The sequence below is a fragment of the Neoarius graeffei genome, chromosome 1 (assembly GCF_027579695.1).
Source record: "Neoarius graeffei isolate fNeoGra1 chromosome 1, fNeoGra1.pri, whole genome shotgun sequence".
Taxonomy (NCBI): Eukaryota; Metazoa; Chordata; class Actinopteri; order Siluriformes; family Ariidae; genus Neoarius; species Neoarius graeffei.
The window spans coordinates 110,828,396-110,853,741 of record NC_083569.1 but is presented as its reverse complement, the minus strand read 5'-3'; the positions used below and the strand labels follow the sequence as shown (position 1 = coordinate 110,853,741).

The 25,346-nt window shown below is 42.8% G+C and overlaps 1 protein-coding gene across 5 annotated transcripts in view; it reads right to left on the bottom strand.

Annotated features, from left to right (window-relative positions):
• Positions 1-25,346, bottom strand: part of LOC132881992 (zinc finger and BTB domain-containing protein 17-like) — a 54,536-nt gene that overhangs the window by 14,469 nt on the left and 14,721 nt on the right. For 3 of the 5 annotated variants that reach the window (XM_060915144.1, XM_060915136.1, XM_060915153.1), the window contains exons 2-5: positions 21,852-21,939; positions 5,482-5,527; positions 5,014-5,326; positions 900-1,022 (exon numbers count right to left, since the gene is read on the bottom strand). In XM_060915144.1, coding sequence (XP_060771127.1) covers positions 900-1,022; positions 5,014-5,326; positions 5,482-5,527; positions 21,852-21,939 — 570 coding nt within the window. The remainder of the gene's footprint in view (positions 1-899; positions 1,023-5,013; positions 5,327-5,481; positions 5,528-21,851; positions 21,940-25,346) is intronic. The other 2 variants (XM_060915164.1, XM_060915173.1) reach the window with 2 other exon arrangements.

Here is a 25,346-nt window from a genome sequence, read left to right as displayed (position 1 = left end):
TTATACTTCATTCTTTAATCACTAAAAGTTGATACACGTGTAGCCATATTTCTTGGCAGTGTATCCTGAAATTTTGATATTAATATACAAAGTCTGAACGATTTTACACCATCTGAAGCTAAAGCGCGTGTTGAAATGCTGTTTTACGATTTGGCAAGTTGTAAACCGAGCGTGACGTCGCGCGCTCTGATTGGCTGCCGAGTTCAAAATGAAGCCGTTCGTTAACACCCGATAGTTAATTTATGCACGATCGTATTTAAACTGTTTACCTGGCCTTTGGCCAGGTTGGGGAGCGTGGAGTTTGAACATATTTCTATTTGAATTTCACCGTTCTGATGGTCTCCTTGCCGCAACCGTCTTCGTCTACAAGATGCAATTTTCCCGCCAAAATGACGCTTCCAAACAGTGCCGAACATCTCCGAAGATGCACGAAGACGACACGCTCCTGCCGCGGAGCGTGACGAAAACAAAGATGGTGGACCTCGTATCGAAAAGGTGCATTTTACGAACAATTTCTTCACAATTCTGGGTAAAATATGAGTAATAAAATTTGTTAATTTGTATTGAAAATGTACTGGCCCACCCGGGCCACTGTTTGGCCAAATTTAGTGGCCCGAAAGACGTAAAAAACACCACCGGGCCATCGGGCGAGTGCTAATGTCGAGCCCTGATATTGGATCATTTTCCTCAATAAATAAATGACCAAGTATAATATTTTTGTCTCATTTGTTTAACTGGGTTCTCTTTATCTACTTTTAGGACTTGTGTGAAAATCTGATGATGTTTTAGGTCACATTTATGCAGAAATATAGAAAATTCTAAAGGGTTCACAAACTTTCAAGCACCACTGTACAACCAACCAATCCTCCAGCTGCAGCTAGCCTGGCTGCGACACTCACACACATGTCCTCTAGGGACAGCTTGTAGAGCTCCAAATGCATGGTGTTAGCCTGAGGACGAGTGTGTCTCATGCCTCCTCCCCACGCTGTCAGGGGGAAGCCCAACTCACCACCAAGATGCCACTGTATATGGAGCCAGAGGAACAGAGTGTGAAGAAGACAGAGCTGTACTGGGTCATGTATTATATAGAAGCAGATCTGATGTGCCATCTAGTGGACATCACTTAATCTTCCAGATGTATATAAATATGTCAGAAGAAACTGCGTACGCTGTCAACTTTAAATTTTAGTGCTTAATTTTTCTCCATGTTTGCTGCCCTGCCTGTTGATGTTTTTCTGATGCCATCCGTCATGTTGTCTTGTCAGTTTGTCTAGTATTACTGTTACTTTTTGTGTATGGTTTTTTATTATGTGTTTGGTGTCTATGTCCTGCTTGTTTATGGCTTGTTAGTTTCTTATTGTGTCTTGTATTATAAATGTTGTTGATGATTGTTGTTGTTGCTTAATGTTGTTCTTGGTTTTGTTTGTAGTAACTGTTTGTTGTTGAGTTTATGTTAGCTTGTGTGTGAATGTATTTTAGTTTAGTTTTTTACTTTTTAATTTTTATTCAGATTTAGGTTTTTTATTTGGAAATGTTTTATTTGATTATATTTTAATTTTTGCTCTTTTAGGGTGACTATTTGAACATCAGTCCAGGGACAGCAGATGCAAAATAGCCTTCTGGCTAATTCTGGCATATTTACACTTGTTTAAATGTTTTATTAATGTGCATTGTCCCTGATAACTAAACCTTTAAATAAATAAATAAATGTGTGCATAGTGAAGGTCACGCATATTTGCACCTTGAGCATACAGTGTTAGTGGTTGTCCTTGCACCAAGTATTTCTGTTCATTGCACAGAATGGCACAAACTGCAGTACTATTTAGCTTTCCTATTGAGTCTGTACCCTCCAATGATGCATTCCCTGCCAACTAGCTGCCTAGTAATGTCTGTGGCTAATGTATTGCTCGCTTTATACCACTGTACCCTCAGACTTCTGGTAATCATTGTGTCCCAAACATCTATCCTGTGAGGGGGTCCTAACCATTAAAGAAGCTTGGTAGAGAATGTTCCTGAAGAGCAGAGGGAAGTAACAGGTTGTCTTACAAATGAAGACATTGATCACTGGATAGAAACTATATGAGATCAGTTGTTATTGATGCACATGATGCAGGGATACAAATTATAGTTTCACCACTGGGCCCCTAACTTTGCTGAGGCTTCCAGGCCTCATTTATCTCAGACTCCAACAGCGTCATCACTCTGTACAAAAATGTTGACTTACTCATGGACAAAGGACCTTGAAATAGTAGACCCTGAAATTCCTTGTTCAGAAGGAGGATGGTCATTTCCATCAAATTTTAGTGTCACGGCCCCTCTATCATGGGTGCCTGTGCCATTGCCATATTAGACTGCAGGGTTCCACCGGGGCACTAGGGGTCCCTGTCCTTTGTCTTGTGTGTGTTACAGGCATTTAGACTGATTGTTACACCTGGGACCGGTGTACCTTTATAGTCCAGTTTGCTGGAGTGTCATGGTCTCTTCTTTCCCCGCTCACTCCGCCTGTGAGAGCTGTCTGGGTGGCTTTTGCTGCAGCAGGCCAGAGCAATGGCTGATGCGTTTTTGTTTTTCTTTATTGTTATTTTACTTTATTGTTATTTTACCTAGCCATTGGGGTTAGTGTCTAGTCAGTGCATATTTAGTGCTGGTCCCAAACCTGGACAGATTGGGGAAGGTTGCATCAGGAAGGGCATCCGGTGTAAAACCTATGCCAAATCAAACACGTGGAACAGATCCACTATGGTGACCCCTAACAAGAGCAGCCGAAAGAAGAAGAGGAAGAAGATGTGGACAGTCTCTACTAATGGCCACTGGCAACAGAATACTTCCATATTTGAACAACTGACTCCTGTGGAGCAGGCTAGGTCTACCCAAACTTTACATTGTGGTGCTCAGACTTATCAAGACTCAAAGAATAGCTCTCTAATACCTAAGCAGGCCACAGAGTTTGTCAGCATTCTGCAAGATTCACTGAGAATGCTAGTCTTCTCATCAGATATTACTGTATTATGCTTGTCAATCAGATTCAGTCAGGTCACCATGTGGAGTATGAGCATACATTAAAGTAAATTTATGATGGCAGACACAGTGATCTGCCTAGGGTTGCTAAAATTCTGGGAATTCCAAAAGTGGTTTATCAGCCTGCAAGTGCACCCCAAATCACACAGACTGGAAATGCATCCTTGTTTCATTGAAAGAAGCCTAAAAGAAGAGCCAAGTTTGGGGCCCCTACAGAAAGAGATAATCGCCTTAGACACACCTCTTACAAGATGGGTGCAGAATGGCCCTTCCTAAGGTTAGAACATATCAAGTGTAGTTGAGAGCAGTACATCGGGCCTTCATGTTCTTGCCTGTTGCCATTATTATGTGCTGGTCTGCTCAGACAATATTGGGACATTCAGCTATACCCACCATCAAGGTAGCACAAGGTCAAGTGCATCTCTCTGCCTTGTACAGATCTCTACAATTGGGCCCACCCACATTGTATTGGTGAGATTGCTGACAGCAACTCATTTGCCAGTGTACATCAGTTGTGCAGTGAACTCAGTGCAAAGACATGTCGAGGTAACTGGCATCAACACCAAAAGGTGGTAGTGCAGATATGGGAAAGGTTTGGCATGACACAGGTGAACCTTTCTCCCTGGCAGACATAGACAGCTGGTAGGACAGGATGCCCTGGCCTATAACTGGCCTCAACACATTTTCTTCTCAACCATTGACTCTTCTCACTCTGTAGGCTTCAGCAGCAAGCCCACTTGTAGCCCCAAGATGGCTGGCGAGACCCAGCCATTCCATCACTGCTTTCACTGTCAGAACACCATGAGTGCATCTTTCCCAAGTGGATATATTGTACCAAATGGACAGCTTGATTTGGAACCCTCAGCCAGGACACTTATGTTTGTGTGTCTGGCCCCTTGGACTGAATCACCAATAGAGGACCTGTAATGTAGCTGTCCAGAATCAATTCTAAAGCACTCCTAATGCAGGCTTTGTATGCCCTTAAGTAAAAGCTGCTCTGTGAAAGATCTCACAGTACATCACAGCACCATGGATGGCATCACTCTAGGGTCCCAAACCCCAAATTGCAGCCCACGGACCACATCCGGCCTGCAAGAACCAAATGTTTGGCCTGGCACCAACCCACTGGCACTAACGCACCAGTCATAACACATTAAATAAAATGTACAATATGTGAAATAAAGTGTGCGCTGCTCTCCTTCATTTTGACATCATTCCACACCATACACCTCTACAGTCCTCAACCAGCTAGCTAAAGCCACCTGTCATCTCTGCCTATTATTACCAGTAAGTAACAGATAACCATGAACTTTCCTAAACCAAGAACAACATGGCCTGCATAAAAAAAAGCATAAACTTAACCAGGAAACCGGTCAGATCAAATCTGACTGGACCAATCACAGTTTTGTTTTATTTTATATCTCCTTCTCGAGGTGAATGTGGTTGCAGAGATGCTGCTGTGCACATGGAAAGCTGTTTGGATATCCTGCAGATGTTTGCACTGTAATATTCAGCATTGTTACTGTTTTGCAGACATATGTAAGGTCTTTGAAGAAAAGTTGACACAGTTATCTCTGCCTCAGGATACTTAGTCCTTTCCCGCTGTGTGCCACTTGCTGTAGTGTTGTTGTTAGTCGTTTTTTTGCTACTAGAGGTGCAGTAAATAAAATGTTTCTGGTTTGAGTCAAATATATAAAAAAATTAAAAAAGGTGTGTACATGCCAGAATATTTATTTTTCAGTGTTGATGGGTGTGTCAGTGTTTAACCCTGAACGTTTTGGTCCTTGGTTTGGCATACTCAAAATAATTTGGCCCTTTCGGAAAACTATTTGGGGAATCCTGCTCTTGGGTCTTAGAGGCTAAATGGAAATAATGGGCTCTGGCAATAAGCTTGCCATGTATTGGTAGCCAGAAGACTCTGGGGTTATTAATATTTTTGCAGGTTAGTCATTGTAATTCACACCATAAAAGATTAAATAAAAAATAAATACCTACCTCCTCACTATCCTCATCCCCAGGCTCCAATGTGTGCTCTACCTCTATGTATGAAGTTGCATCATCATTATCTTCATGTTTTTTATTAAATGTCTCAACATGATCTTTGGGTTCATTATGAAAGGTTTCTGCAGGCTTGGATGAAGGCGGGTGACTCCTCCAGTCTCTGTGGTGACCACAACTTTGGCAGTTCTGGGTGACTGAAAACAGCTTCTCATTGCCTTCAATGGTAATGTAGCACTCTTTATGACAAAGCCAGCAGAACTGGAAGAGCTCCAGCAGGCAGTGTGTGTTTACCAGCACCTCTTGACTCCTATAAACAAAGAAAACAAAGATATAATTCCTTAATGTGCAATTTGCGTACTTGAATATCAAGTAAAATATATTCACTTTAAAATATTGGCTTAAGATACTGCAACAATCACGTAAAACCAAGAAAAGAAAAAACACCCAAAGAGAAAGTCTTACTTAAAAATGTTAGTTCCTTGATAAGAAGGCTGAAGGCTCTTGATAGCTGTGGAAAAATATTTAGAAGTTCAATCATCTAGCATCATTCATTCATCATAGCATTCAATCATTTTGCATTAATTTCTCAATTAGTGGAAAGAAGTACAGCAAAAGGTGTGGACTACAACATAGAAGTCAAGCGCCAAATATTCAATAATTTGGTCTTGATGTATCAAGCGAAAGAGAATCTTAGACGGACACAATGACGGACTAACAGCAAAAATCGTAGATGTCTGGAAAAGGGCTTTGGGATCCTGAACATGAAAATGTAAGTCACGTTTCTGTATGATAATCATAAAGAAAATTATTGAAGAAAAAATACTTCAGACATTGGACCTTGGTGTGACCTTGACCCTGTTTGGATCAGCTCCAAAATCTAATCAGTTCATCTCCTGGTTACAGTGAAAATTTTCTATAAATCCTACAAACATTTAATGGCTCGTTCTTGAGATCAACTCGAATCTCAGACAGGCAGACAGGAATAACATAGGAATGCCATCTATGAAATGTATCAATCAGGATTTAGCCCTCATCATAGCACAGAGACAGCACTGGTTAAAGTGCTGTCTCTGGTGTCACTGGTTAAAGTGCTGACGTACTGTTGGCATCTGATCAGGGCTGTGTCTCCCTGCTTGTATTGCTTGACCTTAGTGCAGCCTTTAACACCAAATATTTTTTCTTCAATAATTTCCTTTCTGTTTGTCATACAGATATGTTACTTACATTTTCATGTTCAGGATCTCAAAGCCATTTTCTGGATATCTACGGTTTTTGCTGTTGGTCCGTCATTGTGTCCGTCTGAGATTCTCATTAGCTTGATGTATCAAGACCAAATTGTTGAATATTTGACGCTTGACTTCTGTGTCGTAGTCCACACCTTTTGCTGTAGTTCTCTACTAGACATTACAGCATTGCAACCTTCAGAAATAGTTTCTGATGACATTCCATTTCGTACCCAATGGGAAATTCCTGCGCTTCGTCTATTCACATTAAACAAATGCTAAGAATAAGCAAAATCAGAACTTAAATGTTGCTGTGTTGTTGCTACGTGGTAATGTTTACTGTTAACATCATTAGTATGTGGGAAATGATGCTACCTCCTCCAGGCATGAAAACGGGTCGGGGTGAAAAAGGTGAGAAGGGTGCGCGAGTGGTGACATGGCCTCTGGTGTTGTTTTATTTTGTTTGGGGGGTCCTCCCCCAGAATAAATATTATAGCCTCCTTACTAAGTATACTGTATTGACATTTGCACAAGGACATACAGTACAAATACATGTAGTTATAGTGAAATTATGCCCTGGAAAAAAATATGAATAATAGAACGAAGAAAGTGGAACACACAAGGAATAGTGATCATTTTTTCCTTTTATTTGCCTGGACCACCAGTGTCTCCATGGACCGCTTTCGCTGAGTTGCCACATGTTTCAGCCTTGCCCGCTTCTCTCCTTCAGCAGTCGGTTTCTTGGCCTGCTGAGCACTGCAAGTTGCTTGAGAGCCATACTTGCTCTGCTGCTGCTGCTTTTCCTCCTTGTTCACCCTCTGCTGGTGTTTGTATGTGGCTGCTGCAGAGTTAATGTTCTTGCACAATGTTCTGTCCACTTCCCCAAACTTCACGTGCTCCCTTCTAAAGAGCTGCATAGCTGTCTTCCCCCTGGACATCAGCGTGTACTTGACCGTCTGTATTGCATTAAATGTTTCCACATTCATGTTGCCACTCCTTTGATCAATTACATCATTCATCAGACTAAACAAGGACTCGACTCTAGGTCCATGAAAGATGGAGAGGCAACACTTAACCAGTGCACCCAGGGAGGGGCACTTGTCTGGTTTGTCGAAGACATGACCCCACCACTCCATGATGCTCTCTCCCTCCTTAAAGCTGGGGATGGTCAGGTCAACACTGAACCGCACAAGTTCCCTCTGGATATCCTGGTCTGCTGGCAAGAGGTGCCCCAGCATACCACTCAGCCTGCCAAGATATGGAAGTACCTGCAGCTTTCAGTTCTTTTTAAATCAAGGCTGAATACTTTCTTCTTTACTGCTGTCTTTTATTAAATCAAATTTGAGACTTTTAATTTGATTTCTTTCAGCACGGACAGCACTACAAAATGGCGTCTCCACTATACAGTGCCCTATAGAGGGCTACCGCATGATGTCACTGCGCCGCGAGATTTTGTTAGGCGCCATATTGGAAGACCAAGTATATGCACTCACAATATAAAACAAAGTACAAGCGAGAGTAAAGTGACACGATGGATGATAATTCTGGTTATGTGAGTACATTACCAGCTGCAGAAAGGGCACGGTATGTGGAGAAACTGGCTGTGATTGATGGGTTTGACCCATATGATAAGACTCGGGGCAAGGGAGAATGGAAACATAAGGAGGACCTGACACCAATTCTGCCATCTGTTTGCTACCCAGACATTGTAAACTATTTGTTGTTTACACCCAGTGCCTACACTGCTGATGACTTGAAAGCCTACAAAGGGCTACAGGCTTACAATTATGTTGTTAGTGGCTTGGTTCGTGATATTACAGCTGTTATTAAGAATAACCTACACATAGTTATGGCCAAGGTAATCTTGTTGATATTTATCTTTTAATAATATATCTTTTCAGTTGAAAAATTAATACTTTTTGTTACTATTAAGGTATTCATAATTTAGGTTAATTTATCCAAATTATACATATGTATTTATGATATATGCCTACACAACAACTATGCTTTATTTATATAATAGGAGGGAGAGCAAGCCCCAAACCATCCTAAATTATTATTATTATTATTATTATTATTATTAAATTGTAGAAGTCTGGGAGGCTTGCTCCTCATACAGTTATTAACTTGGGGCCAATTTAGCATGTTTTAAATCTGAATTTTTTGCGTTTGCTTACCTCAAAGTGTCCACAGATCATGCACAGACTTATCCATTATATCCACAGTGTTTTGCCAAGTCTCACACAGGTTTCTTTCAAGTCTACTGTTGGGCCAATAAATCATAAATAAAACAGCTCAGATTTGTTTGTTTAAGTCTGCCTTCATCTCTAGTAGGGTTGACTACTGCAATGGCCTTTTCACAGGCCTGCCAAAAAAGACCATCAAACGACTTCAGCTGGTTCAAAATGCAGCGGCTAGGGTTCTCACACGAACAAAAAGAACAGAGCACATGACTCCAATTCTAAGGTCCCTTCACTGGCTTCCAGTAAGCTACAGAACTGACTTTAAAGCATTGCTGCTGGTGTACAAATCTCTAAATGGTATAGGGCCCAATTACCTCTCTGATATGTTGCAGCGGCCTAACCCAATCAGATCTACCAGATCGCAGCAGCAAAATTTACTGGTAAAACCTGTTGTTAAAACAGTGTGGTGAAGCAGGTTTTAGCTACTATGCAGTGCAGCTATGGAACCAACTCCCAGAGGACATCAAAAATGCTCCTGCTGTTGGCAGCTTCAAATCTAGGTTAAAGACCAAGCTGTTTTCAGATGCTTTCTGCTAAATTATTAATATTGTCATCTCTACATGTTTTAAACTCTTTACTTTTACAGTCTCTGCATGTTTAAAATTTTACTTAACTTTTATTCTATTTTATTCTGCTGTTTTTTTAATTGAACTTTTATTTCATTTCATTATTTTATTTCTACTATTGTTTAATTCTTATTATTTTTCTTCCCCATTTATTTTATGTAATTTTATTTTCTATTGCTTACTGTTTTGCTTTTACTTCTGTAAAGCACATTGAACTGCCACTGTGTATGAAATGTGCTATACAAATAAACTTGCCTTGCCTAAGTCGTTTGCCACTGCACTTTATTCTCGTGGGTTCACAGCAGGAGAAGAGGCACGAAATGATGCCGCTTGCCCTTCGCAGCAAGATGTACTCGTCGCTATGGCGTCAATATCAAAGCAGGAGGAGGAGGCGCAAACCGGCACGAGCTGTCTATGGGTGCGAAGCGACCTCCTTGCCCTTTGGGTCAATATCAAACCCCCCCAAATTTTTTTTTCTCATCGGATCTACACGATTCACGTAGGTCACCCATTTTGGTTTCAAAACGGCGAATTTCGCCGAAAGGTGAGGGATTTTCATGCATGCTCCTCACAACCTTTAGAAAACTACTTCTATTTACAGTGATTTTGGTTTTGGTATGCGTAATTTATTTATATCAAAGGAAATCAGACAAAAGAACTTAACCAGGGTACAAATAGTTCTGTACTGACATACTTGCCAACTCGACCAATTCATGCGGTAGGCTACCACTTTTGACAGGTGAATACTGCTCACTGATTTTAGTTCTAAAATCACATTACAAAATAAATTAGTGAACACTGTTGGATTTGCTTTTCTGACCTTGCTTCAGCTATGTGGCAGCGGGGCTGTGGCCGAGCATTGGTTTGCGAATGGAGGGCGGAGTCGGGGATGGTAAGTGGCCAAATCACTACACCTGTTGTTAATTAATTAACCTGTGTGCCTCTCTTGCAGTGACGGTGCTGTATAAAAGGAGTAAGAGAGCAGATAAGTGGTTTTTGGGACCAGAACGCGATGATGTGTGTCTGCATGTGCATGTGACTGTCCCAGTTGCAAAAGTGTCGTGCTAAAAAGCCAAAATAAATGTATATTTAAACATCAACAACCATCTGCCATACTTCTGTACGCCACCCACATCAGGGCATCTTCCACAGTGGTCCTCAAACCTGGGAGTGCAGAAGGGAGCCCATCCATGGAGTCCTCGCCCTTCAAACACCTCGTTCATGCCCTCGCCACGGCACAGCAGAACCAGCATCAAGCACTGATCACCCTCCGAAAGGAGCAGGAACAACGCTTCAAGGCCTTGCTGCTGGCCCAACAAGACGACCGCCAGGCGTTCCAGCACCTGCTCACGTCGGCGGGGTCCTCGACCGCCATTGCAGCAGACCCTCCCACCTCACCCTAACAAAGATGGGTCCGCATGATGATCCGGAAGCCTTCCTTGCTCTCTTTGAGCAAGCAGCTGATGCGTGGGGTTGGCCGGTCGAGCAGCACGCAGCGTGCCTACTTCCCTTGCTGCGCTGCAGCTCCCTGCCGACAGCCGGCTCATATACGAGGACTTAAAGAGAGCCATTCTCCAGCGAGTCGGCCGCTCCCTGGAACAACAGCGACAGCGCTTCCGCGCACTGCGCTTGGAGGAGGTCAGCCAGCCGTTTGCGTTCAGCCAACAACTCCAGGACACCTGTCGGTGGTGGCTGAGTGCAGATGACCACGACGCTGAGGGAATTATTGACCTGGCGACACTGGAACAATTCATCGTGTGACTCCGGAAGGAACGGCGGAGTGGGTCCAGTGTCATCACCTGGCATTGCTAGGTCAAGCCATTGAGCTAGCAGAGGACCACATGGCAGCGGTTCCAATGGCAGGAAGAAGTGCTTCCCCTTCTCCTCTTTCCTCTCTGTCTCCCCCCCCCCCCGTCCTAGCCCTGTTCCCCCACTGTGGAGGCGGGTACCCCCCCCCAGCCGGCCCGACACACCTGTAGTGTCCTCCCGTTTCCCCCTTCCTTGTCTGTCTCTTCTCCCCCCCAGGTGAGTGATGTTTGTAACACCAGTGCAGAGGGAGAGCCTGGGCCGGTGTGCTGGCGCTGCAGGGAGCCGGGACATCTCCAAAATCAGTGCTCCATGATGGAGGTGGGTGCAGTGGTCCGGGTCCCCAACGCGCCAGAAACCGCCCTCGATTGGGCCGGAGTGTATCGCATACCGGTAAGTGTACAAGGGGATACATGTCAGGCCTTGGTGGATTCCAGCTGTAACCAGACCTCAATCCCCCAAAGCCTAGTGTAAGGTGAGGCATTTGACTAGGGATGCACCGAAATGAAAATTTGTGGCCGAAACCGAATAACAATTAAAATGCTTGGCCGAATACCGAAACTGAAACCGAATATCAAATGCGGTTAAGTTTTACATTTTTAAAATATTGCATAATAGCCTAAAATAATTGTAGACATGTTTTTTCAAAGAAAGTAAACGTTTATTTAATAGTCTTCAAATGTTCCCGTAGAACTGCCAGTAGGTATAGTTGTTCATTTGATTTTTATTTTCCTTTTTTCCCCATTTTCATTAGACAGGGCATTCAAACAAAAAACTCCAAAACAACACAATCCAAATCAAGTGTATAATTAACTCAAACACTTAAACAGCCTGTATGAATCATGTACTCAACATATTACTCTCTGTTCTGCCCTGGGGTATGACGGTAGACAAATATAGACCAAACATTAACCACTGCACCTGTGTATCAAGCCCCAAATAAAATGTATAAAAAAAACTATTTGAACTTAGGTGGACCTCTTCTGTAAGCATTCCAACAACAACAAAAAAAATGCATCAACGTGCAAAATCGCAAATGAATTATGGAGTGTCCTTCTGGCATAGAGTCTACTTAGCCTACTCCTTCAGGAACAGTGGCAGGTTCTTCTTTATGAACAGTAACTTCTCTGCTTTCTCACATGTCAGTCTGTTCCTCCTCTCATCAAGAACATTGGATGCAGCACTAAACAGCCTCTCGCTATCTGTGCTTGTGCATGGAGCAGCCAAGTACCTTGGACGGGAATAACATTGTAGGTTCAGTTCTTTATTATCAAGCAATAAAAAAGACATACAGAGAATAAACCATTCCATTATTGTTTTAAAATATTGTGCTTCATTTTTGTGCACTGTCATTGTTGTATTCCAGTATTGTTTTATATTACATTCATTAAATTAAACCTTTTGTTTTGTAAAACCTATTGACTTCTTACCTGCGTGCCATCCGTGCCAACTCAGGAAAGCGCCCTCGATTGGTCCTCCAATATATGTTAGAGGATCATCATTCCTGGGGATCAGGACTTCTGACAGGTAACAGTCCAGCTGCTGAGCAGTGGCACTCGGCTGCCTGAGATCTGGGTCGCTTTCCTGGATGATTTCCTCGAACATGTCCGAGAGTGAGGGCGTACGCACTGACTCTGTAGTGCAGATTCTTTTTGTTTGAGTACCCTCGGCCCCTTCTCTGTGCGTCACTTCACCGTCTCCAAGCGGGTTTGACAAGTCCAATTCAGCCTGGACCATTTCCCTTACTCTCCGTTTTTTCTCAACATCAATGTAGTAATCCTTATATCATTGGTCAAGCACAGCTGCGATGCAAAACAGGGGTTCCGTGTCTGCCTGACAAAAACGTCTGTTGACAGCCTCTAACAGTGCACTTTTTGTTGTTTTGACTCCGTGGTCCGTTTCACTTTCTTTCTTGAGAAGACGCGTGAGTGCTGCAAGCAACGGGATAACATCTGCAGCAGATCCTTTAGATGAACTTATTTCCTTTGTCAACTGCTCAAACGGGGAGAGAAGAGAAAGTGTGTTCTCAATTAATAACCACTGGTAGGAGGTGAATGTCGCGGGCAGATCATTATCGGCAGCGTAGGCAGCCAGGACTTGTTTTTGTGACAAAAGGCTCTGGAGCATATAGTAGGTACTGTTCCACCTAGTACTTACATCCTGCTGGAAATGTTTTGGAGGCATTCCGAATTGTTCTTGAAGGGCCTGGAGGCGAGAATAAGCAAGCGGGGAATGCTTAAAGTGGCCTACAATTTTCCTCCCTGTTGATATTATATCCACAATGCTGCGCTGGCTCAACACACCTTCATTCACAGCAATCTGCAGAGTGTGGGCCATGCACCGTATCCCTTTCAGGCCATTATCTTCCATAGCTTTCACCATATTCCGAGCGTTGTCGCTGACCACAGCATGCACTCTGGCCCAGTCTATCTGCCAAGACTCAAACATTCTGTTGAACGCATCGGAGATGGCTACTGCTGTATGCGATCCTTTAAATTCCTGTGACTGAAGTACGACCTGCCGAAGTTTGAAGTTCTCGTCGACCCACTGCGCTGTTAAGCTCAGCATGCTGGTTGGGCTGATATCGGAGGTCCATATGTCTGTCGTGAAGCTCAGGTAAGCATTGCTATCTTTGGTCAAGAGCTCGTGCACGTGAGTCGCAATGCTATGGTACAGCTCTGGTAGGCACACGTCCGCAAAATAACGCCTGCTTGGTAAGGTGTAACGGGGCTCAATGTACGCCATGAGTCTTCGAAATCCAGTGTCCTCCACAACACTGAATGGTTGGTCGTCTAAAGCCATGTATTCCATTATCTTTTTAGTAATCCCTATTGCTTTGGGACTCTCCGAGGCTAATTTTTTTGTCTTTTCAAAGATGTCGGCCACAGATGGTGCGCTGCTAGCCTTTCTCTTAGCTGCAGCAGCAGCTGACTCTCTCACATATTCATCATGTTTTGCTGGATGGTTGGTTTTTAAATGGCTAATTAAACCTGAAGTGCTTAACATCTTAGCATTAATACCCCCTCTAGACACTTTCGCGTCACATTCATTGCAAACTGCAACCCTATTCTCGCTCTCAGATACTTTAAAATATTTCCACACCGCCAACATTTTCAAGAAGGCGCCAGTTCAATGTTGCCAGGTCTGACAAGATGAATAAACAACTGGCACCACGAAAACAAGACAAAAAGCTAATGGGAAATGGGTCTCACAAAGGGAGAGGACGTTTGTGTTTTATTTTATTAGCATGTATCATTTTTATACCACTAAGTTAGTGAGAGAACGTGAGAAAGAAAAAGTTAACATTCAGAAACGTTTCAAACATTCGTGACTTCAGTGCTGGCAACCCTGGCCAGATCATCACATTGTGTTGTTTCATTGCGTCTTTGCGTCACACGTGACTTTTCGGCCTCACTTCTAACTCAGTCCACCGAAAACCGAAAGTGGATTTTTTTCCATTTTCGGCCAAAAATTTTCAGTGGCCGAAAATTCGGTGCATCCTTACATTTGACCAAGTGAGAGTAATCGATGGTCAAATTCTCCAGTCAAATGTGAGACTGGCCTTCCCCTACATTGCTATTATTAAGGATAGGTTATACAGAGTGACACATGACACTCAGACTGGCAAAAAGATAACGCGGTTATTAATCCCAAAGAGCCGTCAGGAACTCATATTCCACGCGGCTTACTTTAATCCCATGGCCGGACACTTAGGGCAGGATAAAACACTAGCCCGAATAATGGCCCGGTACTATTGGCCAGGGATTTGCGGGGATGTCCATCGGTGGTGTGCGGCATGCCGCGAACGGCAATTAATAAATCCTGCAGCCACTCCAAAAGTGCCTTTGCGCCCTCTCCCTTTAATCGAGACCTCTTTTGAAAGAATCAAGATGGATCTCGTCGGGCCATTAGATCAGTCAGCATGGGGATGTCGCTTTATTTTAGTTCTGCTGGACTATGCAACGCAATATCCGGAAGCAGTGCCTCTCCACAATATCTCAGCACGTAGTATTGTGGAAGCGCTCTTCCGCATTATCTCCCGGGTCAGGATTCCAAAAGAAATCCTGACAGATCAAGGCACTACATTTATGTCACGCACACTGCGCAAACTATATGGGTTACAGGGAATTCAGCCTATCCGCACCAGCATCTATCACCCAGAAACGGATGGCTTAGGGAACGATTTAATCAAATACTCAAAAACTCGTAAGTGAGGATGCACGTAATTGGGATAAATGACTTGAGCCCCCGTTATTTGCAGTTCAAGAGGTCCTGCAAGCCTCCACGGGTTTTTCACCATTTGAGTTATTATATGGGCGTAAGCCGCGTGGCATTTTGGATGTGCTATGTGAAAATTGGGAGGAGAGACCTTACCCTAGTAAGAACGAAATTCAATACGTTCTCAACCTGCGTGCAAAACTCCACACACTCACTCAACCCAGGAAAATTTGCGGCAGGCACAAGAACATCAAGTCCGACTGTATGACGGGCACACGCCTTAGAAAATTCACACCGGGAGACAAAGTGCTCATATTATTGCCCACATCGAGCTCCAAATTAATCGCCAAGTGGCAAGGGCCCTTCGAGGTCACACGGCGAGTCAGCGACGTCGACTACGAGATGAGGCAAATGGACAAGGGTGGGGCATTGCAAATTTACCACCTTAATCTGTTAAAATGCTGGAATGAGGAGGTCTGGAGAAGTCTCATAAACCTCTTTATACGCGAGCAGGCAGACTCTGGATGACCCAGAGTGACCTTACCAACAACAACAACAGGAGGTCCCCATGGCTTTGGTGTCAGTAGTCCCGGAGAAGGCGGAGCTGGGGCCGGAAGTACAAAAAAAAAAATTTGACATCTCCAACCACTCCGGTCCCTTGTGGAGACCACCTCTCACTGGCCCAACTCATGGAGGTGGCCCAGTTGCAGAGGGAATTTTCCGATGTGTTCTCGCCCCTGCCTGGCTGAACCCACCTCATAGAACACCATATTGAGATGTCCTAAGGGGTGGTGGTGCGCAGCCGCCCTTACCGCCTGCCCGAACACAAAAAAAGGTGGTCCGGGATGAACTCAAGGCCATGCTCGAAATGGGCATAATCGGGGAGTCCCACAGTAACTGGAGCAGCCTGGTGGTCCTGGTTCCCAAGACCAATGGGTCGGTCCGGTTCTGTGTGGACTATAGAAAGGTCAATGCAGTGTCTAAATTTGACACGTACCCAATGCCTCGCACTGATGAGCTGCTTGATTGATTAGGCACTGCTCGTTTTTACTCGACACTGGATTTAATGGAAGGATACTGGCAGATCCCCTTGACTCCTCTATCCAGAGAGAAAACAGCCTTTTCCAGACTGTTTAGGTTACACCAATTCGTCACACTTCCTTTTGGGTTATTTGGGGCTCCCGCGACGTTCCAGTGGTTCATGGACAGGGTTCTCTGCCCTCATGCCGCCTACGCAGCCGCGTACCTCAATATCATCATCATCTATAGCAATGATTGGCCGCGGCACCTAGAACACCTTAGGGCTGTCCTAAAGTCACTGAGGTGTGCAGGTCTCACAGCTAACCCGAAAAAGTGTGCAATTGGGTGGGTGGAAGTACGGTATCTGGGTTTCCACTTGGGTCATGGGCAGGTGCGTCTCCAAATTAACAAGACTGCAGTGATTGCAGCCTGCCCAAGGTCCAAGACCAAAAATGGGGTGAGGCAGTTCCTGGGGCTGGCTGGCTATTATCGTAGGTTCATACCTAAGTATTCAGACATCACCAGCCCGCTGACTGATCTCACTAAAAAGGGAGCACCAGATCCAGTCCAGTGGACAGACCAATGCCAAGGGGCTTTCTCTAGGGTAAAGGCTGCACTGTGTGGGGGGCCACTTTTACAATCCCCTGACTTTTCTCTCCCCTTTATTTTACAGACAGACGCATCGGACAGGGGGCTGGGGGCTGTTCTGTCCCAGAAGGTGGGGGGGAGGAACGTCCTTTGTTGTACATTTGCCGGAAGTTGTCAATGCATGAAAGTAAGTACAGCACGATAGAGAAAGAGTACCTGGCTATCAAGTGGGCGGTCCTTGCCCTCCAGTACTACCTACTGGGATGCCCTCTCACCCTCTGTTCAGATCACGTGCCCCTCCAGTGGCTCCACTGTATGAAGGATGCCAATGCGCGGATCAACCGTTGGTATCTTGCCCTCCAGCCATTCAAATTCAAGGTGGTCCACAGGCTGGGGGCACAGACAGTGGTGATGGACTTCCTGTCCTGTCGGGGGTCCACTGCAGGCCAGATGGCTCCCCGGCCCGAGTCAGGCAGTAGGGGTATGTAGCAGCAGGGGCGTGGCCGAGCGCCAGTTTGTGAATGGAGGGCAGAGTTGGTGAAGGAGAGTGGCCAAATCGCTACACCTGTTGTCAATTAATGTGTGTCTGTGTGCGTGTCTCTTGCAGTGACGGTGCTGTATAAAAGGAGTAGGAGAGCAGAGGAGTGGTTGTTGGAACCAGAACATGACGATATGTGTCTGTGTGTGCATGTGACTGTCCCAGTTGCGAAAGTGTCATGCTGAAAAGCCAAAATAAATGTATATTTAAACATCAATAACCGCCTGCCGTAATTCTGTGCTCCACCCACATCAGGGCAGCTTCCACAAGGTATTTTCGGCACAGGGGATACATAGTGTCAAATAGTCATATTAAGTGAAGCCAAGAGCCAACAGAAGGCACGATAATGATGTTGAATCTAAATTGTATCACTCCATCACGCCATTCCATTGGTTCTCATTCTAGTTCTCGCCAATGAGCAATAATATCACATGTTACAACAAATTGTGCCAGTATCTGTACAAAACAAAACACCCTTTGGTGATCGCGAACAATGAAAACTCTGAAGAAAAAAAAAAGGAAACTCGCTATGGCAACAAGTGACATCATCCATGCATCAGAGCATCGAGGCAAGGTGAGAAGCAGCATTTTGTGGCGTAGGTTGGTCCAGTTTTCCAATCAATTTTCTTCAAATATGGCACTCAGAATGCAGGAGAATGCACCATTTCACACACTTTTTTTTATTCTAAATTTTCCAGGGGAGCATGCCCCAGGACCCCCCTAGAAGGGCATGACTGTGTTCCACAATCTGATTTACCGCTTTTCATTCTCTGGGGGTTGGCAAGTATGTATTGAGGTTAGCAATCATACTGCACTGTCCAGGAAAAGTGACATTAGACAAGATGTTTTTTTAGTTATAAACTCTCTTAGGCCTGGTTTATACCTCTTTGTCCATGAATTTGTGAAAATTCATCCATAGGCGATCGCATAGGTGTCTGCCACCGTACTTGCACATAATGTGGCCATGTCCACTGGGGGCGGAAAATGAAATGAAAATCTCACATTTTTCTGCAGAATGAGTGGAGATGATGTGGAGCTTACTTTTGGGTTTTAGATCACAGATATAGGTAGTTGGTAAGGTTGGTAAGTTGACCAGAAAGGGACAAGTTTGGGATTTTCCTGATTTGCGTCACAGAACAAGACAATTCCAAGACCACTGTGGATAATGCATATCAAAAGATAATAATATAACAACTCCCATAAACTGCATAGTAATGTTGTAGTCAAGACCACCTAAACTGAGACCAAGTCATGACCAAGAACAAAATGCATTGAGACAGAGACAAGACCAGGACCAGAACAGTATGTGTAAAAGGGGTGGGGGAGGGGTGATGGCTGTTAACGGGAAGAAAATTTTCAAATTAACAATGAGTCGTGTTCTTGGTCACATTTGAAGTAGGAAATTTTATATCCAATCACAGTAACAATGTTAAATAAATCAGATAATGCACAGGCAATTTTGTGAAATTCCCACAGTTGTGGTCTTGACCGGTCTGGAAATAAAATCCAGAGTCTCTACATCTGAGACCGAGGCAAGACAGAGTAAAAACGCAGTTACCAAGACCTTCAAAACATGGTATTGAGACAGGTCTTGAGCACTACAGCACTACTGCATACCATCTCTGATATGTCAAAGTCCCTCCTATGCCAGGATCTGGTCTTCCCAGGCAGTCTCTTGTACCAGTACTGCCCAGCTCTTTGAGGTGCATGGGTGTGGCACTGATCTCCGTTCCGATAGCCCTCAACCTCTCACCTATCACACAGGTAGGGTTACAGTGGGGGGCTGGTCCTCTGGTAACCGCGAGAGTTTGACTCCCTACTTGCATCTGTATTGCAGCATGCCTTGCCAGATGGCATTTTTATGATTGTCTTTGGTATGACCCAACCGTAAGCTCAACTCGCAATCTCCTGGTCGAGAGGCAGACACGCTAACCACTAGGCCAGCTCGCGGTATCTCTGATATGTATTTAAATTAGCAATCATGTTAACTTGCCCAACACTTCAGCTATATACAACATATATTGTTTAGATTCTACTCTATATAAAAATAGTTGTGTGTGCACTGCGTTTTGTACCTACAGTGATAAGTGGCGCTCTAGACCATTCCTTCTAACTTCTCAAATATACACAATCAGATACAACTTCTTGCCTCAGGGCAATTCCATGTAAATGTCAACCTCACCATGCAAAAATAAAGCAACATGTAATACATCAAAACCACTCCCAGAGATATCACCTAGGCCTGTATTTTACAGATGTGAATAAGTTGAACCAATTTGTAACCAACCTAATATGTCACTGTCAGTCTTTCTTTCTTATAATGTAAAACCCAAGCTAAAACCAACTTTGATCATGTACAATTCTATATTATTGCCACAAGCCACAGAAATGTATGCTAAAATCCACAAAACAGCAAAACAATAGCCATCCTAAATATTATTTAAGAACTTTGATAGTTTTAGCTGATATTTAGAGAGTTTTTCAAAGGGTTATGGTGGTTAAATTGCTGATTTTCTAAACATATGCCATGTCTATTTCAGACGCGTCGCATCCATAACGGAATTTCGTCACATCCATAACGCTGACTTTTCCTTCCGAAACTCTGCATGAAATACAAAATATTTTAAACAAAGATTTTTTAATATTCACCTTGGACCCCTCTATCAAATGGATCTCTCCATTTCGACATTAGGTTTACAATTTCACAGAGTTTGATAAAAATGTACAGTCACCCAAGAAAAGTGATACTTTTTCTGTCACATCCATAACGCATCTTTTATTGGCATTTTCTGGCATGCCCTAGATGTACTATGGGAATTGTTCTTGTTCTATCACTTCTCCAGTATGGTACAGCCTTAAAATATGCAACACCTGTTTAAATACTGGGAGACAATAAAACATGCACTGGGTCATTTGTTGCCATTTTGAGTTCAAGTGTCACGTCCATAACGCTGGAATTGCTCCTCAACCAATCGGCATTTACACCACTAATGCACACTGATCGACACCAAGTGCTGTTTGGACTTTGGACTGCACATCAGTCCATCAGTTTACCCATAAAATCCAATGTAAATACACAATAATGCTTCAATGCAAAGTATAAACCAGCAATAACCTTTGCACTAGGGTTGGGCGGTATTACGGTAAGAAGGTATCCCGAGGTATCCAAAAGTACCAACGGTATCGGTCTCATTACCGTCATTTTAAAAAAATATATAATATCTAAATAAATATGGAGTACATGAGGTCATAATATAAAATAATAAATTGAAGATCATCCCGAATAACTGTGTGATCGTATTTTCACTAATTTTATCAATTTCCTAAAGAAGTTCTCATCGCGTGCAGGGTTGTTTATGTCGTTACCATGGCAACCCTGCGTGACATTTGGAGTCTGACAGAAAGCTTCGCAAGAGACTGAGACCGGGGGTGTCATGGCTCAGATGGCTAAGGCACCGTACCATAAATCCGGGGACCCGGGTTCGATTCCGACCCGAGGTTATTTCCCGAGCCCGTCTCTCTCTCCCCCGCTCATTTCCTGTCTCTCTATACTGTCCTATCTAAAAAAAAAAAAAAAAAAAAAAAAAGAGAGACTGAGACCGCGGTTGAAAGATGGCAAGTCAAGATAACGAGTTAGTGGCAAAAAAAAAATACAACATCGGCAGTGTGGCAGTATTTTGGTTTCAAACCAAACGAAAAATCTAATATGTCCCCTAAGGCACACCATAGCCTGGGGTACTCCACTTCCACGAGATCTCTCCAATGAGTTGTGTTTTGAGTAGGTTACATGAGTAACAACAAGGTAAAATAATATAACGTATGACATTTGGGATGTGGGTAATAAACGTTTGAAATGTCATCTACTGAAGAAACGGAAGAAAACATCGTAGCGTAAACTGTTAGGTTTCTGGTGGGAATTAGCAATGCGCTTGCTATCTTTGTTGGGTGTGTTAAACCGTATGGATTTAAGTGGAATAATTGTAAGGAGTTATGTGATCAAGACAACGTTTTAAGCAAGGTAAGGCCATTTGATTATTAATTTCCCCGCCATGGCATGACGTGGGCCCATATGATTTTGCCTTGTGCAGCTATCACGCATTTGAATTAGGTTCGCCTCATTTGCGCTGAAGAATATGGTTTATCGCGCAGTCTAAACGGACTTGGGTGTTGGTTGATTCTTTTTCTTTTTTTTATTTCCCATGCTTGAAAGGGTATGATCCTGCTCATCATGTACTTTTTTTTGATGGAGTAGGTGAAATAGTGCTGCAAATGGCGTTTCAACGCAGACATGTGTAAACGACAGTTGAATGCTATTTTCAAGATGAAGGAAGAGTTGCGTGATGCTTTGAAATATCTCTTAATCCATTCATCAATGCACAAAATTCGCTTTGCTGCTTAATCCATACCACAATGCACACAATTCGCTATGCTGCTTTTAAATAGTACATTTGAGGCATAGGCGCACGTTACACAGTAGGCCGAAACAAAATATTATTTTTTTCTCGGTAATACCGTATACCCCGGGAAAACACAGAGACAGTTTAAAGGTATCAAAATTTGGATACCGCCCAACCCTACTTTGCACAACAATCTGCTCTGTCATTAGACCGCATTAATCAAAAACACTTACCCCTACTTTTGTGATCAGGTTGAGGTACTGTCACAATCTCATACTGTCCAATAATCACTGGATGTGGCTCATCTTTTAGGTTACAATCCTGTGAGGGGGGGAAAAAAAAAAAAAACACATCCAAGTCAGAATGTTGGCTCTAAGCACAGCTCAAGACTTTACTTTGAGTTTACACACCTTGATATGGCACAATTCTGTATATCCACCATCGTCCAACTTTCAATCTAGAGAATACCCATTTACTAGCTGCTCCCTATATTGAATATCAGAGTTTGATAATAGAGTTTCTACAGTTAAACGGTTTGAAAACATGGCTGCTTTAGCTGAGAGGCGCCAGAGCGTGTTGTTCAATAGTTATTTCTCCATACGTCGATTTTAAAGATCTTATTGAAAAGTGAGCTTCTAAAGCTAAAGCGTAAAATAGATATATAGTAAATATAGATTAGTTTTTAAACTATTCTCAGCCACTGTATCAGTAATATGATGGCTACAGCTTAAAAAAAAATTCTACACGTATCCGTGTGTTGAGGAAGAAAAAACCCCACAAGAGAAAACTTGTATAGACACAACTGATAGAAATATATGTTTGGCATGCTTGAAACTGATACAGTGCTGGTCTGATTGCTACTTGCTTTGGTTCAGTTAAATCTTTGAGATTTATCTTTACTCGCACATTTTGCTCTCCGCTTAATGAAGGTGACTTTGACCAGTAATGTCTTTCTTCTTTTCATAAAACTCTGATCCTGATGGGTGATGTAATGATACATAATGTCTCTCTTCTTTTATACAGTAGTGTAATCTAAACCAGTGATGTAATGCTTCATCACCCATTTACATTCTACATAGATAGCTTCATCAATTAAATCATCATCCAACCACACAGCTCCAACACACTCTTAAATGTGAACATATACTCATGTTTGTCCTACAATAAACTGAGAAACATCTCTGAGCAGCTGTGTCGGTGTCAGTGACTGCTTGCTCCCGGATTGATCCGTGAGGCAGAATCTCTCTGATGCAATCATAGTTGGCAATCATTTCATTCCAACGTATTTAAAGCTCATAAATCAAATTACACACACACACACACACACACACACACACACTGCTGACTGATCATCTTTTTCTACCAGTTATGATGTGACAGGGCTCGACATTAACGGTTGTCCGCTTGTCCGGGACAAGTGATCCTTTATGTCGGACAAGTTCATTGTCTCAGTTACTTGTCCGATCGGACAAGTGCCAAAATACGCCGATATTCGGGTTACATATCAAATTTATCAGTTTATTCACATGATTTCCGAAGCATCTCACTCAACATATTGTTCTGATGAATTGCCGGATGTTTCTCTTCGGAAAGAGCGATGTGCACATGCGCAATATTCCGCTTGCGAAACCGACCAATACCGCTTCGTGTATTTGAGCTGAAAAGTGAACGGTCGTTTACCAGACCCCCTCCAGGATTTCGCGATGTTGCGATTTGCAACATCAACGCAAATTCAACCAATCCCTATTAATTCAGGGCGGTGTTGCAATTATATCCAATCACCGCAACTTTCCCGCAAATTTGACCAATCGTTGGCGTCGTCTTGAGGTGCCGTCGACAAACTACCTTCCGCCTTACTTCCGTGTGTCCGTTCAAGAGAAGCAGCATGCGCGAGTCAGTGTTTATGTAGGCTTAAATTCTGTGACTGAAAGTGTGTTATGTTTACAGTGAAGGACTGTGTGCACTTTACATTATTTTTTTACTTAATACAAGAAATTAATGGATGCCAACATTTTTGCCAAAATGGTATTTTATTTTCCATTGTTTAGGCAGCTTCAGCACCATACTGTGAGATTCTGTTCAAATTGTTTTTTTTCTTCTATGAAGCCTGAGCCATTTATTTTATTAATTTATAATTATTGTTTAATTTAGTCTTCAGGAGAGACTGCCTGCACACAGTACTAGTATTAATAGTTTTTTTTCTTACATGAAAGCTGAGGCATTTATATTATATTTTAAGGCAACTTCATGTTGTGCTGTGAGGTTCTCTGCACTTTAACTTTTGAATCAACAGGTGCATTTGGATAAGTAAAGCCTATTTTTCTGCATTTTTGTAGTCCTGGTAATCTTTTATATTGGTAAAGTTGTTTATAGGACCATTTCTCAGTGTCTTTGTTTTTTTTATCAATAGTTTTTCAGTAATAACTTAATATTTAACATATCACTCAATTTTAAATCACAAAAAGAGAAAATCGCAACAATTTCTTGCAACTTTCACTTCCTCCTGCAATGTAATCGCAACAAAAACCTAAAAAACACCACAACTTTCATCGCAACCATTAAATACCATACAGGAGCCACAATGAATAATTAGACAACAATTAAATCAGTGGAGGATATATATTCAAAGTTAATAATTTAAAAATGAAAATATACTGTATAATTTAAGTTTCTGGTTTTCAATTTCTCATAAATAAATTAATGATTGATGGAGTCCAATTTTTTTCTGCAGTGAATAGATTGTGTTAAAGTAATTCTGGTGAAATTAGTTTATTACAAATAGTTTTTGTGGGTTTTTTCTCAAATTTTTTTTTCGGACAAGTCAACTTCACATTCGGACAAGTAAATTTCCTTTCAACTTGCCCGACAGGACAAGTGGTTTCAAAAGTTAATGTAGAGCCCTGCGTGATTAACTATAAACATATGAAATAACAACACACTGATTTCTATGGTGACTTTGGAAGCTCAGAGCTTATTTTATGTTCCTACAGATATTTATTTGGAATAATAAAGATAATAAAATACTGTAGTAATCAGTGCATCTTTAGAATCTTAGACACCTTTCAAATAAATTAACTAGAGTGAGTCTCGGTCTATATTAGGTTTCTGTGCATGTTCTCCGTGCATCTATGTGGGTTCCTTCTGATCTTCCAAAAACACGTCAGTAGATGGATTGCTGATACTAAATTGCCTGTGTGCGCGCGCATGTGTGCTGTGCTGTGAAGGACTATCCAGGGGTATATTCTGCACCTCTCACTCACTATTCCTGGGAAAGGCTTTAGATGCAACACCTAGACCTGGATAAAGTTCTTAAGCCAGTATCTCACTGGGCTGCGACAGCCTGCGACTAGTTGGAGACACAACGATTGCGATAAAATATGCGAATTAGCGACAATTTTCACTTGGAATCACACTGAATTGATATTCGCATCTCTTACCGCAATTGTTGTGTCTCCAACTAGTCGCAGGCAGTTGCAGCCCGGCTTTCCCTTGGCAGGCAGGGAAGTAGAGGAAGCCTCAGGGAAACTGACTTGAGAAGGGTTCACGACAGCTTTGCGACACCAGTGACGCATTTGCAGCTATTTTGAGAGAAATTTTCTCGCGCTAATTTTTTGAACATGTTCAAAATTTCAACAACGAAGGAGCAACACTTTGCAACTCATGCAAGGAAATTGAGAAGCCCCGCAAATGTTTCAAGACACTTTTGAAACTCTCTCGCAAATGACGTT